This window comes from Neolamprologus multifasciatus, chromosome 2, assembly GCF_963576455.1.
Source record: "Neolamprologus multifasciatus chromosome 2, fNeoMul1.2, whole genome shotgun sequence".
Taxonomy (NCBI): Eukaryota; Metazoa; Chordata; class Actinopteri; order Cichliformes; family Cichlidae; genus Neolamprologus; species Neolamprologus multifasciatus.
Window position 1 is genome coordinate 28,867,722 of NC_140440.1, and position 16,358 is coordinate 28,884,079.

Here is a 16,358-nt window from a genome sequence, read left to right on the forward strand (position 1 = left end):
TCCAAAATAAAATAAAGACCATAAAATAACTCTGCACAGCTTCTGCAGCTGAATTCCAGTTTTACTGCCAGATCACTGCATACATAAATATATCTCTGCATCTCGGAGATTTTCTCTCCTCACAAATGTCTGGCTGCCCTGGAGCAGACTCGGTTTTGCTACCTTCACGGGCTTAACCTCAGTGCTGACCTTCTGGATTTAGAGCCGTAAACATATTCCTCGCGGACCTGTCACTTTTCTGTTACCATTTTAGAAAACACGAGACACTTAGTGCTCCAAACACACAGTGGAGAGGGGAATATCTAAAGCAATTATCTCAGCTATACTTCAACACGCTGGTTTAAAGTTGTTGAAACAAGAATGGCCCTCTCGATTTTAAAGAATGGAAGAGAGGTATGTGAAAGCCTCAGATTCGTTTCTGTTTATTCTAACTGTCATTTTCTTTTCTGGCAGCATGAATGAGGTAAAGAAGAAACTGTCTGAGTGGATTTCTTTTTCTTAAATTACAGTCATTTTGTTCTAGCAAGGATCTTCTGGATCTGCTGGACCTAACACTGTCTGTGCTACGAGGACAGAATTCTAAATGACATTAAGATAATAAGATAATGTTTAATATTTCAGTGGTTTATTTAATGACTTTTAAATAGGTGCATTTTTCCTGAATCCATAGAGTCCTGATCATAGGTTGTGCACTATGAATGGATATGCATTAATTAGACAGCCTGCTGTATAAAGGTGTGTGCAGTATTCTCACAGGCATCTATGCTTGTCCCAACAAAGTGAGGACTCAGAAGCAATGCCAGCCTTTCCGGTGTAAATAACAGTGGCAGTTTTTTTTTTTTAAGATATTTTTCTCACTTGTTCCTCTCCCCCTCCAGCCCTCTCTCTGTGTCATCCCGTTTCTGGGTTTCCCTCTCCAAGTTGGTGATACATTGATATATCTTGGCAGTGGGTGTGGGGGCTTTTACTGCCTCAGTCTTATGTCCCGTGGTGCCTCGTCATATCTCATGGAAGTTGTGTTTTCCTCTTCATTCGTCTCCCTCTGCCTCCCACCCAGCCTGCGAGGCTCTTTCTTCCTCTCCTTTCTCGCGCCTCGTGAAAGACCTTGCCTTTAATTAGAATTTACTGTCAGCGCAATACCCCTCTGACTCGCTTTACTTCACCTCTGACCCTCTTGTGTTCACAATCTGCTTTTCACATTCCTCCCTAATTGTGTCCTTGCATAACTAAATCAGCTGTTTCACTCTGCCCAGTTTCTTTATGTCATGTTTTTCTTCCACTGTCCTCCATTCATCCTGTCTATCTCATAAACATCCTGCTTCCCCTGTCTCTTTTCTCTCCCTCTTGTACTATCAAGGCCTTAAAAATACCTGTGCTGACCCAGCTTTCTGCTCCCCACCCCCAACCTCTTCCTGATTTCACCCTTTCTCACATTCTCCCCATCTCTTCTTGCAAGCCCTGTCAGTGTCTCATGGTGTTCTTGCCAAACTTGTCGCCAAGTTGCTGGATGAGCAGAGCCAGCTCGCCTGCGGCCTGGGACTTCTCCTCCAGGAGTTCATAGCGGAGGCTGGAAATGTCTTGCTTGATCTCCTTCAGCTCGCCTACAACACAGTCACACACGGACACAGGTACAAAAGAAGAGCTGAGGTATGGCACAGGAATTAGGGCACATTATTACGAATGATCAAAGACATGCATGCAGGTAGGCAGTAACCTACAGGATCACACAAAAACTGTTGATCCATGTGAGCAATGACATAATTTTACACTGAAGTACACACAGTGCAGTCTCAAACGCAGTAACGCACAACTCTTGTCCCTCCCAGTCCATTTAGAAAATTTAAAAACCTTTTCAAAGCTTCAGTTTCATCTAAAAAGTTATTGGGCTCGTTTTTCTTTCTTCAGTAAACACACAATACTCCACGGTGACAAAGCCATTTTTCAATTTAATAAAACTAAGAGGTGAATATTGAATTTTGAATTTTTCTTTGGGCTTCAAATGTTGCTGCAACTAAAACGAAGACAGTCGCGCCCAATTCACCTGAAATAATTAGTACATAAAGTCTCACAGTTAATGGTGTGTATGAAAGTGAAAGCCAACCCACTATGTTCACAGAACTGTCTGCACAATCATCACAAAAGCCTGTCTAAAGTAACAATTGGGGGAGGATCCAAGAAATTTTCTGCAGCATTCAAAGTGTTCATTGTTCTCTAATGGAGAAAAGTTGAAAACGTATGAACAGTCTCTTTAGATCCGGCCACTTAGCTAAACAGAGTAATCAGAGATGAAAGGGCCCCGATGCAACACGTAACCAGAAATCAGGTGATCACTATTAATGAGTTCCAGAGCTCCTTTGTAAAGATGGGATAACTTTACAAGACAAATTCAATGCAGCAGCCACCAATTAGGCTTTTGTTGTAGATTGGTCAGACAGAAGCCATTCCTCACTAAAAGGCACATAGCAGCCCGCGGGGAGTTTGCCAAAAGGCACCTGGATGTATTTTGGACCATGCAAAGCAAACTCCTCTGGTCTAATGACAGGATGATTAAACTACTAGCTGAAATTCCCAGTGGAGTGTGTATAGGAAACCAGGCACTGAGTGTTCCCTCATTAATACCATCCCTACAGCCAAACATGATGGGGGAGCATCATACTGTGGGGATGCTTTACTTCAACAAAGACTTAGGAGTACAGAGACACCTGAAAGTGGCTCCCCCATCCAACCTTGTTGGAAATTTTCCAAAATAATGGTATGCCAACCTTGTGCAAACCTCTCCACACTCCGAATACTTATGTTAAAAGCATATTTTAACCTTTTATTTTTTAATTTATACACACACACACACGCACAAGCATTTTTACTCTGTCTTTTTAAAGTGTTACAACTCCATTTATATTTTTTAAATGAACTGAATCTATTAAGACATTTTTATACAAACCAATATGCAGAAAAGTTGAAAGCGTCTGCAAACTTTCCGAACACAGTGTTCCTTAAGCACATAATGACACAATGAAAGTGGGCTTTAATGAAGAGGGAATTTTTACCTTCATTAACTTCATCACTCTCTCTGTCCACTTGAGCCTTAAGCACATAACGCTTAATCAGGCGCTTCATGATGTTCTATGAGAAAGAGAAGAAAAAGAAGATTAGACAAAGAGGACGTGTCAAGGGGATGTGACGACGGATGCTATATTTACCCAGTAAACTTCTCTGATTGCATATTTCAAAACCCATCCACGCTTGTGTGTAAACATAAGCACAAAGCGGTGAGGACAGTGAGTGAGTACTGTGCCTTTGAGATAGTAAGTGAGACACTGAGAATAAATCTGTGGCCAACAGGGATCCGCTGCAACTGTTTCCAAGCTTCAAGCTGTCAATTTCTGCATGTAGGGACTGTGAACATGGGTCAGTACTGGTCACCCCACATGTAGCATACATGCACACCACACCAACTGACATATCACTTTTGTGTGTGGGTGTGTGTAGTGTAGTCTAGTAAAAAACACACAAAATAGGAGGCTTAAGACAAAAGTGGAGTCAGCCTATCAAGGAAGCTAGATTTCCCTCAGGGGAGAAGTGAAGAACAGACTAAGGTGGAAAGCATCTTTCCCCTTCTCAGTGTTATACTTTGAGCTCATTTACTGAGTGCCTACCTTCGATCTCTTTCAAACAGCTCATTAGAGGAATTTTCAGCCTTACCCTGTTGCTCTCTCTTCTCTTTTTACCTCTTCCTTTCAGTCAGTGCCCTTCCATTGAAACTTGAGAGATTTCTCCCTCTCCACCATCTCTACCTTATCTGTGTCTTCCTCACACCTTTCTTCTTTCTTCTGTGTCAGAATTTCCTCATTGCTTCCCTCTCCTTTCTCCTTCACTGTCACCCTGCAGCGAACCTCGCTCTCGCTATAGTTCTACACCCATCTAATACTATTCTCTTACATATTCCTTATGCTGTCTCTTTGTCTCCCATTTGATTCCTTTCTTGCCTCCATCAAATTTTTAAATATTGTCTCCTTATCACTCCACACATCCTGTGCTCTCTGTATCCAGTTCGGTCTCCATCTTACCTGGTATCTGGTGGGGTGTTTTCTAGCTTTTCTCTGGGTGAACTCTTCTCCAGGCCGTGGATAAGACTTGAAGCGTTCATCCTACAAGAGCAAGAAACAGATAGAAGTCGTCGAGTGTTAATGTCATATTTCAGGTTCTATGGATCATGCCAGACGGAAGCATTTGAAAAGGGTGTTAACGGAGGCATCATAGTGGCAAGACGGCAATAAAAGAAAGGCTAGGGCTTAGTGTTTATTAATATCTGTAGTTGAGATGTTTTAAAAGAGAAGGCAAAGAGAGTTGACTGCATACCCTTGCCAGAAAGAATCTTTATTAACTCACTCCTAAGTGCCTTTCATGTCTACGACCTTGCTTTGTAGCATGTGTGTCACTTCAACACTGCAGTGTAAAAAGAAATAAAGGGTATAAACTGAAGTGCGAACACATGCAACAAGCTGGTCTACAGTAAAAGCAGGAAACATCAAAAAGACCAAATGCTCAAAAGGAGACTAAGTTTAGCAATAAACAGATGAATAATAATCCTAGAACCGATCCTATCCTATCCTAAAACTTCCGACAAGGCTTTAAGTTATGAAGCATCCGAGTGGATTCCAATAATCTTTTTTCTCCAAGAACAGATGAAATGTTTAACTGTAAAAAGACAACCCAAATTGTCTGATTAAAAATAAGACCATGCAAATAACTACTGCAACTTAATAAAAATGGGTTCCCTTTAAAATGAAACCAGAAGAACCCCTTAGCTAATGTTCGTTATGAGAGAGCATTTATCTTTTATATATGAAAAGCTTGATACTTCAGTTGTCAGTTTGAGCTCTCAGTGACTTTATGTTTTTTTTTTTTTGCAGGGAAGTTCATCTTGTGAACTGGAGGAACAGCACATACAGCATTTTTGTGCGCTATTGTGAGGCAAATAAATATCTTTTTAATCTATTTTTTATCATTTCTTTATTGTACCATACACCCGGACATCTACTATTGTTTCAGACTCAGTGAGTGTGAGAAACACATATCTTATGCAGAGGTTTTCCAAAGGCCAACTGACTGAGCTGAAATCTCTTTGGTGTGTTTTCTGTGATCTAGTCCCTATGCACTAACCTGCTTTGTGGGTTTTTGCTGCCTCCAGCTACCTTATATTGAAATTAATTATCCCTACTGCTGTGAAAGGCAGTTAACCAAAGAGCACAAGAACGAACATGAACACCACCACAAAACAAACACTTACCGAATGAACACAAGTACACACAATTTATGAGCATATGCTTTTTGAATCTAAAGTGATTAGCTTCATGTTTCTTAAACACCACCAAAACATACACCATCCACTACGAAGATACAGACACAGAAAGAGCAGGCTGCCTTTTCCTAATCTCCGCTGACATTTTACACAATACTGTAGACTGGTGCAAGCTCGTGTATCGATCGCTTGCTGTACTTTCTTGGCTCGGCTGTGAAACTGTCAGAAAACTTTAGGCGCTCACAGAAGCACCGGGGTGTAACCCATCTTGTCCTGCCTGAGCATTTGAGTAGACGCGGGTAAAGCTAATGGCCTGCCTAATAGCCTAGCTGAGGTGCTGAGGTGAGCCATTTGAGCTTAGGGATCAGGCAGCAGAGATGCCTGCAGAAAACACCAGCACCAACACTGATTGCGCATTAAATGGTCTATAATATTTTTGTCACACGAGGCATTTTTGTCATTGCAGGGATTTTTATTTAGAAGCACAAATCGTAAGAGGAACAAAGTGTGAAACGGAACTAGATGTAATTTCTAGACTTGCAGTGGGAATATCCTACATTTCCGCTGGGGTTCCTGGTTTGCCTGTGTGCATTCTCCAATTACAGTTGCTAAAGATTCAGTATTTGATGATCATCATACAAATAACTGACCCATATGGGCAACTCCGCTGAGGATTGGGGTGGGTGTAATCAGCATTTATTGCCCCTTCATTGATTTTTAGCAGTTTAACTACTTCCATGTAGGAAATGAACAATTACGCTTTAGCCAGCAAGGATCCTGTCAGCAGAAAAATGGATAAAGAAAGCACTGCATTTGTAGCAGCAAATATTAAATTTAGTGCTAGAAACCAAACCAAACCAAAACTTGACTACAGTTGTTAAAAAAGCTGAAACAAGGTGCTTAGAAAATGTATCACTAACAATCAGTTTAAAAGAAATAGTCTATTATTAAATGGCTTTGGCAGCTAGGTTTGGAAAATCATTAATTAACCATGAGCAGTTTGCCAAACATGTGTAAAATAATCAAATATAATAAAAACACTGACCTTGGCCTGGGAGTTGAGCATGCCCATCTCCACCTCATTATGGTGATGGCCGTTGGCCTTGCAGAGGTGAATCAGACAGGACTTGATCCTTAGGACCAAGTAGTAGAAGGACTTAGGGCTGGGAACAAGGTTAAAGGGGGCGGGTAAGGTGCGGCCCTCATCAAAGTAGGAGAGCCAAAGCTTTGCTCGAGCAAACTTCCACTCCACATCGGCATCCTCCTGCAGAGGCAGACAGAAAGAAGCAAAGGGTGTATCTGGTGATAGATGAAGACTACATGAAGAATCAATAAATGAACTTGCCGTACTGTAGCTTTTTAAAATACAATCAATACGGACAATGAAGTCCACACACTGAAAGCTATTAAAATACAGCTTATCACGCTAAACTTGTTGTTTACTGAACAGGTACATCTTGAAAATGTTATCAAGGTTTTTTGTAATTTAATTCAAAAATAAAATTTTTCAGTATAAAACAAAATATTTCAAGTATTTTTGATTTAATTTTGATCCTTATGGCTTAGAGCTCATCAAAATCAGATATCCAGTATCTCAAATTGTTAGAAACCTTTAAAACCTTTAAATATCAAAATTTGTTTGGTTATACCCCTAAATATCAAATTTGCCCAAAATGTTGACTCTAACTATGTAACTTACATAACTGCAATTTAATTTTTTTGTAATGTGTTCAAATGAAATATTTTCGATGGGAATATATACCAAGCACATTTTTGTTAATGATTATTTGAATAAATAAAACTTTGATTTCATATATTCCAGTTGCATTTCACTCAAAATTATTGCTTAATGTTTATTGAGGGTGAAGAATGATTTTTTTCAGCTTAAATATCTCAGGTAAGAAAGACGGCAATAAAAGAAAGGCTAGGGCTTAGTGTTTATTAATATCTGCAGTTGAGATGTTTTAAAAGAGAAGGCAAAGAGAGTTGACTGCATACCCTTGCCAGAAAGAATCTTTATTAACTCACTCCTAAGTGCCTTTCATGTCTACGACCTTGCTTTGTAGCATGTGTGTCACTTCAACACTGCAGTGTAAAAAGAAATAAAGGGTATAAACTGAAGTGCGAACACATGCAACAAGCTGGTCTACAGTAAAAGCAGGAAACATCAAAAAGACCAAATGCTCAAAAGGAGACTAAGTTTAGCAATAAACAGATGAATAATAATCCTAGAACCTATCCTATCCTATCCTAGAACTTCCAACAAGGCTTTAAGTTATGAAGCATCCGAGTGGATTCCAATAATCTTTTTTCTCCAAGAACAGATGAAATGTTTAGCTGTAAAAAGACAACCCAAATTGTCTGAACAATGATTATTTGAATAAATAAAACTTTGATTTCATATATTCCAGTTGCACTTCACTCAAAATTATTGCTTAATGTTTATTGAAGGTGAAGAATGATTTTTCAGCTTAAATATCTCAGGTAAGAAAGTAAGTGTTCTTTTTTAGAACAAGCATGACAAAATCAGAAATGTAAAAATTTTTTTAAAACCTTTTGGGTTTTTCTGGGATACTCATTTTATTATGCGTTTGATGTTTTCACTTGTTGCCACTGTATTGATCTCTTTGTTTTTTTTAAGTAATGGTGCAATTCTCCTGCAGGCACAATCAGACACTCATACAAATGAACCTTATTGACTTGTTTACAATATTACACCCTTTTTCTATTGATCAACTATCCTGTTTTTGTACCTCTATCTCCTGGTAAGAGCTGTTGATCATGGCAATGAGCATGTTGAGAAGAACTACCACCATAGTGACATTATAGACTCCGTACAGCACGTAGCCGATGTTCTCTATGAACTTATGGTCATACTTCAGCACCACCGAAATCACTTCAGAGAGCCCGAAGATTGACCAGAAAAGAGTCTTGAAACTCTCCTCTACCCTGCAGGAACAGAGAGAGATGTTGTAGCAGTCAGGAAATCAGCACATGCCAGTGACTACACACACAAAAGCCCAACGCGTTACCAGCTAATTGCTGTTTCAGTCACACACATGCAAACATATGAAATGCATTTTAATGTTGTGGGATTTATGAGCTGGCACTGATGAAATACCTGGTGAGTCACATCCAATTTGAACACATTGCTACCCCATTTGGATCTCTCTCACACACACAAACACAATTACCTATAAATACAACCATATAGCACTGTATGTACCACACAAAGCAACACATTGAAAAAGCAGGGAAAGGTTCAGCTCCGCAGTTTGAAAGATTGGTTTATAAATCTCTGTTCATTAAATTCTCAGCCTAGTCCTTCATCGACCTTTTTTCAAAAGAGAAACGTCGCTGCGCTTAATAGAAAAAAAAAAGATTTAAGATGAATGTGCATGTGAGCCTTTCGGGGGTGTCAAGGTTATATCTAGAAAGAAAACATTTAAATTCAAATGCATTCAACATTTTTAGGAATAATGGAAGTGAAATAAGTTTTTTCACGTTAAATGTCATACTGAATTATACTTCTCACTCTTGTGGTTGATGTATAATTCTTAACTCCACCTCTGACATTTATGTATGATAACTGAAGCATGGCTAATGTTTCATTTAAAGCGTATAGTGCTTTGCTGTTTCTACTGAGATCCACACTCAAACTCTCAGTTCTGCCTGGAGGATCATTCTCTCACACTGACCCAATATGTGTTTAAGGGCCAGAGGGCTGAGAAAGGAAAACAAGGTGTAAAAAGCTGTGAGATCTCTGAACATTGACATTCATGAACATGTCTGCTGTTAAATATTCCACGAGTGTTATGCATGGGCTTGAGATGACAGAGGGGGGCTCAGTGGGGAGGAGGGAGACGCCTGGTTGGATTGCTGGAGGGTTTGGTGGTGGGAGGAGGCTGTGGAATAGAAGATCTGTAGGTTCCTGGTTGAGAGCTATGGATGCCATCCAAATTATCTTCTTTCAAAGAGACAGTGTTTCAATGGCACACAGAAAGGTAGGTGATGGCACCTGCTGGTGGCAAACAAGACACTCACATGCATACCAAGATAGAAGCAGACAGAAACACACACAGACAGACTTTTTCCTCCTCTCTATCACACACGTAAAAAACCGACTCCTTTGGGTACCTCAGGAATAACCTTTCAAGAAGAAAGCCAAACATACTCTTTAACCTTCAACACCAGATCTGTGAATTTGTCTGTGTGCTCTATCTCTTAAACTCAGATAGAAGATATCTAAGAATATCTTCTATCATTGCCTTCCATACTTACTTGAAAGTACACAGCTTTCAGAAAACATTAACCAGTGCGCAAAAATAACCTGAAAACCATTCTGGAATTACTTAAATACTACGAGAAACTGTTACAGTCTCATTGTTGCATCATGTTTTGCGTCGATCAACCTTGCACATTGTTGCTGCTGATTAGAATTGCTCCTCTTTAATGACTCATTTTTTCATGCTGGCCTCTAAATATTGGCATGCAGTCACTATTGTTTTGTGCTGCTCTGATGATAGCTGAATAGTGTATATATGAGCAGCTAACCACATGGCAACAGCTTAATGCATTTAGGCATGTAGACATGGTCAAGATGACATATTTAGGTTCAAACTGGGCATGAGAATGATGGGAAGAAAGGTGATTTAAGTGACTTTGAATGTGGCATGGTGTCTGAATGGCTGCTGTGAGTATTTCAGAAACTGCTGATCTACTGTGATTTTTCCACAAAACCATCTCTAGGCTTTACTATGAATGATCCAAAAAAAGAGTAAATATCCAGTGAGCAGTAAAGCTTTGGGTTAAAATGCTTTGTTGATGTCAGAGGTTGGAGGAGAATCACCAGACTGCTTCGACCTGATAGGAGGGCAACAATAACTCAGATAACCACTCTGCATACCAAGGTATGCAGAAGAGTGTCTCTGAGCACACAACACGTCAAACCTTGAATCAGACAACACTTTAGAGTTGTCATGATTCAAGCAAATGGAAATTTTAACAGGTTCAGGAACATATCACTATGCATCAAGTAAGCAATTTCCTCTGTACCCTCAATGTAAATATACATATCAGGAAAAACGTGGAAGCATGCAAATATCTGCCCCCATCTTATCAGAATACTTAATAAGTACTTGGAAAAATGTGCATCGTACAGAGGGGTACAAATTACTGGCATAAGCATCAACATATTGCAGTGGCATCAATGACTGAAGGTGTCTGTAAAGAGAAACACATTCAAATGCATTTATAGCAGTTCTTAGGTGGTTTTCTTCTTTGTGTTGTCACGATAGAGGCCCCAGGCATCAGACAGGCAATTGCTCTGAGGGGAAGGCTCTTTTCAACAGTATCATCTCCTCACTCACTATTCACGTCACATACATCCAGAAGCCAATCGTGCAATCAGGAGAGGAGAGGAAGGTGATTTTGGTGGACTTCCCTTGAAAACCTGTTATTTTGATCCTTCTCTCTTTTAATAATGGCTTGTCACTTATCTGAAGCCTCTCTTTCAAGATTAAAACACACACACACACACACACACACACACACACACACACACACACACACACACACACACACACACACACACACACACACACAGACTTTCCTGTCTTTGAAATTTGAAAGAAAACAAAAAGGAGGACAATTATCTTCTCTAGATCATATTGTATCCTAATTATCTTTGAAATCAAATTATTCTTCCAATTATTCTTCCAGGTCTCCTTTCTGGCGCTGTGAAATGCTCAATCGATTTAGATTTTCATATCCCTAAAATTCAAGTCCAGATAATGATGAAGGGCATTGTTCCAGCTAACATTAAGGCCCCATTATACCAGACATTCACAGGAACACACACTAGCACTAGTTACACAGTAGATTATTTATATTCCATGTTCATCTGTTTGCGTAGGCTGATTGTGAGTTTAATATAACATCCAAAAATGTGGGTGATATTTACAAGTGGGCAGTGTCAGTGAAAGTGAACCCCTTCTTGTCATGTCAACTATGTAAAAATATCAGGCTACATACATGCCCCTCACTTCTATCAACCCTTATGTGAATTGAACATGGAGTCGCATGTAGAGTATTTAAGCGAGCTGCATTTCTTTTATACTGGATTATATTGATGCATGAGCAGCCAGTGTCACTGTGCATCCTCATTTGTTTTGCTTGCTTTGTTTTCAGCTTATTTAATTCACTCAAATCTGTGTGAGATGCCTCTCAGGGAGAAAGTGCAATTATGGAAAATTTAAATGTATCCTTGGAGATCAACGGGACTGATAAATTTGAATTTGTGTTTCGCTAATGTCAGCTAAGGTTCCGGTCATGTGTGTATTATTTAATACCCTGTTATGGAGATGGATGAGATGCTTGGTGCTCTGGATAATGGAACATTTTTAAGCAACCTAAGAATCAGATTATTTCATTTCAAACCAGTGTGTCTGTATGTGTGTGTGTGTGTGCGCGTGTGTGTGTGTTTTACAATAGGATTGTACAATAGGCAGTGAATCAGCAGGGACAGTCGGCATCTGGAAACGGCTATGAATTGTGTGTTATTATCTGTTATTAAGAGTGGCAGCTCCTTGTAGGCTGCATGCAGCATGACGACTACACAACACATACAGACACTAACACACAACAGTGTTTCCATCAAGCCGACACTCTTCTCTGACTTGTATCCATCACTTTAAAAGACATTACATTAACATTTAACCTCATTCATATCCTGGAGAGGTGTTCTAACCTTAAATTAAGTCTTCGATCTAAAAATTCGGGAGTTTTTGTCCCCAGAAAGACGCTCATTTGCCGCAGTGTGACTATGTAATCAGATTTATGTCCCCACAACATCAGCAGTGAAAGTACACACACACACACGGTTAACCCTGTAAGACATTGACAGAAAAGAACTGAATTTCTCTCTTTCTCTCTCCCTCCTTACCACACTCATGCTGCCTGGATATGTGTGTGGGAGACTGGTGAGTCACCTCGGCTCTGCAGGAGCAGCCCCAAACCCAATCACCAGCAGGCCCAAATCAACCTCTCTGCCCCAGAGACATGCTCTCAGTCTCTCTCTCTGTCTCTCTTGCGTTATGCTTGGAACTCTCGTTGTCTTTGCTCCTCCACTCCTGCTATCATCTTTGTCTCTTGTTTAGCTGCTCTATCACTCTCCCCTATTTTCTCATTATATTGCCATTGCCATTGCTTTTATATCTTTCTCCACATCGCCCTCTCTCCCTCCCACTCGCTATTTCCATCTTTCATCCCTACAGCTTTTAGCTATTTCTGTCACTCAATCTATTCTTTTGATGTATACGTTTCTTTTTTCAATATTTTTCTCCTCGTGTATTTCTCATCGTTGTTTAATCTGCAGCAATACTTTCACTGGCCAAATGAATAAATGTAAATGTAGCCAACTGTTCCCCTTTCTGTGTCTCTGAATCTCTCTGACTCTCTCTCTCTCTCTCTGTCTGCCCTTCAGTCATTAGTAAGATATTAAATTCTCCTTCCCAATCACTACTCCTCAGTTCTCCTCTTCTTTCCCCTCCTCAGTTCTCCTCTCTTCTTCTCTCCTATCCTCTCTTGTTCTGCAAACAGATAAGTACTCAGACAAATACAGATTAAACATCTTTAAATAGAAAATTCTGTTAAACTTTCTACCTATTACACCAAAAGAGCTGTCACTATGGTGACAAAAGGGTGGGGCACTTCCCACCTCAGGTTTTAATGACTGAATGAATGCCACTCCTAAGAGATTCCTGCATGTGTGTACGTGTGTTTATTGCTGTTTCTGATACACAAACAACAAAGCAGTGGGGGAAAAAAGCATGGGGAAGTGAACAAAAACAATTTGTGTGTCTGCTTATGAGTGTGTTCACACTGGTATGACAGACAGTGAGATACAAAATGAGGCAGAAAGTGAGCAACGCAAAACAGGGATGTGCTGGTGTGTATCTTCAGGCAAGCTGTGAGAGAAATCTTATTAAGCAGGGAATACAACACCACAAGATGAGCAATTAAGAGGCTTTTGCTAGTGAATCAAGCACAACATCAACTTTTTTTAATTTGCCTGTTCCATCACTGTCTGTCTGTTTTTCTGCCTCTGTGTCAGAGGCACGGAAAAGAAGATCAGACACCAGCGAGGGAGGATAAGAAGGACAGACGCAACAACATTGTCATCCCCTATGTAGCCGGTGTATCAGAAAAACTCAGGGGAGTTTTCTCCAAGCATGACATCACAGAAAGGGGAACAGTATTTCAGACCCAGCAACACGCTCAGACAAAAACTGGTTCACCCGAAAGACAAAACTCCAAAACACAGACTTAACAATGTTTTGTATGCTGTACAGTGCAGCGAGGAATGCCCAGACCTCTACATTGGAGAGACCAAACAGCCACTTCACAAGCGCATGGCACAACACAGAAGAGCCACCTCCACAGGACAAGACTCAGCAGTCCATCTGCATCTAAAGGACAAAGGTCATTCTTTTGAGGATGCCAATGTTCACATTTTGGATAGAGAGGACAGATGGTTTGAAAGAGGAGTGAAAGAAGCCATCTATGTCCACTGTGAGCGACCATCTTTGAACAGAGGCGGTGGTTTACGACACCAACTGTCTGCCATCTATAATCCAGTTTTGAGTTCCCTCCCCAGACGCCTTTAATGCCCACTCACATCCTGGGCCATCTGACCTCAGGAAATTGCATGATAAGGTGGGGCCAGGTTTCACAAGGTGGGGCCGGGTTTCGGTCTCACCCGAAACCCTGGCTGATTGGGACCCACACCCAGTTTCACACCTTGGCTCAGGTGATTAGAGGATCATCAGGGGGTCCTTTTGTCCCTCTGTGGGGGGAAACTCCCACTAGGTTTAAATCTGGGACTCCCCACCATTTGACCTTAGAACTGAAGAAGGTTCTCGGATGAGAGGTGAAACGTCTTCAAGCAACTTAAAGAAGTCCAGACGCTTTTCTTTGCAAGCTCCTTTGACTACAATGACCTGGATGACTGAGAACCTTCACAGACACTCTGTGTCAGTGTGCGGTTTATACTATTTCATAAGCATTGGCACTGTTTGGTTATGAAAATGTGTGATATCGGTTACGTTCTTTCTTTGCACTTTTCATTTACCAGTAAAAATGTGAACTGGTCGTTTGTTAATTCTTTCCCTGGAGCTGCAATTATCTCGTCATAGCTTAGCAAACAAGGCAAGCTTTGAGTTTCTCCACATGTTAGAGAAGTGTGTATTAGACAAAGGTCTAGGAGAAAGAATTTTATTTATTATGATCACAACTCTAGCAAATTAATTACCTTAATAAGAAAAAATAGCCTGCCATTTTTGTTGGTCAGTACTTTCTTTCTTTTTGTTTAAGTAGCATAGTCAGTGTGGACATTTGTATATATTAAAATATGTGTCCTTGTTGAGGAAGAAGAGAACCCACCAGCACAACAAAAGCTACAGAATGAAGATGGAGACCAATGCAACTGCCGCCACAGCACCTACACCATCAAAAAATCAGTAGTGGAGTTGAGAAAGGAAGTATTTGTACTAATAATAGTACCAATGTTAAATCCTATTGTAACATTAGGAGGCTACTCAGAAACCATCCCAGCATTTTAGTCTGTGTTTTCTAAATAAAATATAATGTTAATATTTTAAATAAACAACCTGATTTAAAATGATTTTCAAATCAATATGTTTATGTCCAATTTTCTGTTCAAATTCAATTGAATATTTTTTATAATGCACCAAATCACAACATCAGTCACCTCAAAGCACTTTATGTAGTAAGGTATAAACCCTACAAGTACAAGTATGTGAAATAATCCTTTTGGTTGTGTTGTTTTAAATTAGGGGTTTAAAAGTCATAACAAAGAATCAAGTATTTACTGGTATTGATATAGGCCATTAAATTTCTGCTATCATTACATCCTTTGCTTACAGGCAATGTAAAACAAAACCACAACTAACTCATCCCTAGGGATGGGTACCAGTATCCGGTGCCATGATGGCACCGGTTCTGACATAAACGGTAGTACATTTCGGTGCTTTATTTCGGTGCTTTTTCCTGAGCTGTGATACACTTTAGATTCCAGCCAATCATTTTACCTTTGCAAGCGTAGTAGGCGGGTCCAGGTACGTACGTTCTTTTAGAGCAGAGCTACAGATTAAAAATGCCCAAGGCAGCGGTCAAAAGTCTGTCTGTACTTCACAGCAAAAGATGCAAACTCAGCAGCCTGCAACAAGTGCTTTAAGGTGATACTGTGCAAAGGAGGTTACATCTCAAATCCGATGAAACATCTGGCGACGCATAGCGTTTTTTTTTAAAAGCCGAGAAACGCGCCGTATTTGATAGCTTTCTGCGAGACTTCACACCGAGCACATCTACTGCGTGTGTGGTGCCTGTTATCGAACCTGGAGTTAGCAACATCCCCCAAGAACCCGAAGAGGAGAGTCCTGGCCCCTAGCCCTGCCAGTGTAGCAGAAATGATGACGGATGATGATGCAGCAGCAGCCGTTCTTCTCTGCGTGAGTAGCTTAATGTTGTTCGTGTGTAATTTACGTTGAGTATGCTAACCACGTTATTACATTAATGCATGTAAGGTGAACTAGCAAACACCGTTGTGCAGGCAAATTACAGACTAGATAACATTTGTGTATCTGCCCTGCTGTTTACCAGAACTGCAAAGGTTAACATCCAACCCTTAACAAAAACTTATTGAAAAGTTTTTTTTTCAAGCTGTTTAGCACCATGTATTGAACGCGACCATCAAATGTTAAGATCCTATTTACAGCACATTTGTTTAAAAACTTCAGCTGGACACTTTAAAAAATCAGCCTGAAACATCATCATCATTCAAAAGGACTTCTTCTTTAAAAATCAATAGCAAATGTCCGGAAATTATACTGGAGAGTTAGCCTAATGAAATGTAGTGTTTCCATCATCATATGCAGTGTGATCCGCCTGAGCAGGAGCTTCTTAATGTAGCTAATTAAATGAATTTCATTGCACACAATTATTGTCAGACATCAAAATTTCAGATGGACTAAATCTC

At 40.1% G+C, this 16,358-nt stretch overlaps 1 protein-coding gene across 2 annotated transcripts in view; it reads right to left on the minus strand.

Moving 5' to 3' along the window:
- Window positions 1-293: 293 nt before the first annotated feature.
- Window positions 294-16,358, minus strand: part of trpc7b (transient receptor potential cation channel, subfamily C, member 7b) — a 93,902-nt gene continuing 77,837 nt past the window's right edge. For both annotated transcript variants that reach the window (XM_085134408.1, XM_085134407.1), the window contains exons 8-12: window positions 8,056-8,251; window positions 6,348-6,566; window positions 4,068-4,148; window positions 3,048-3,123; window positions 294-1,601 (exon numbers count right to left, since the gene is read on the minus strand). In XM_085134408.1, the coding sequence (XP_084990534.1) occupies window positions 1,462-1,601; window positions 3,048-3,123; window positions 4,068-4,148; window positions 6,348-6,566; window positions 8,056-8,251 (712 nt within the window). In that variant the 3' untranslated portion in view covers window positions 294-1,461. The remainder of the gene's footprint in view (window positions 1,602-3,047; window positions 3,124-4,067; window positions 4,149-6,347; window positions 6,567-8,055; window positions 8,252-16,358) is intronic.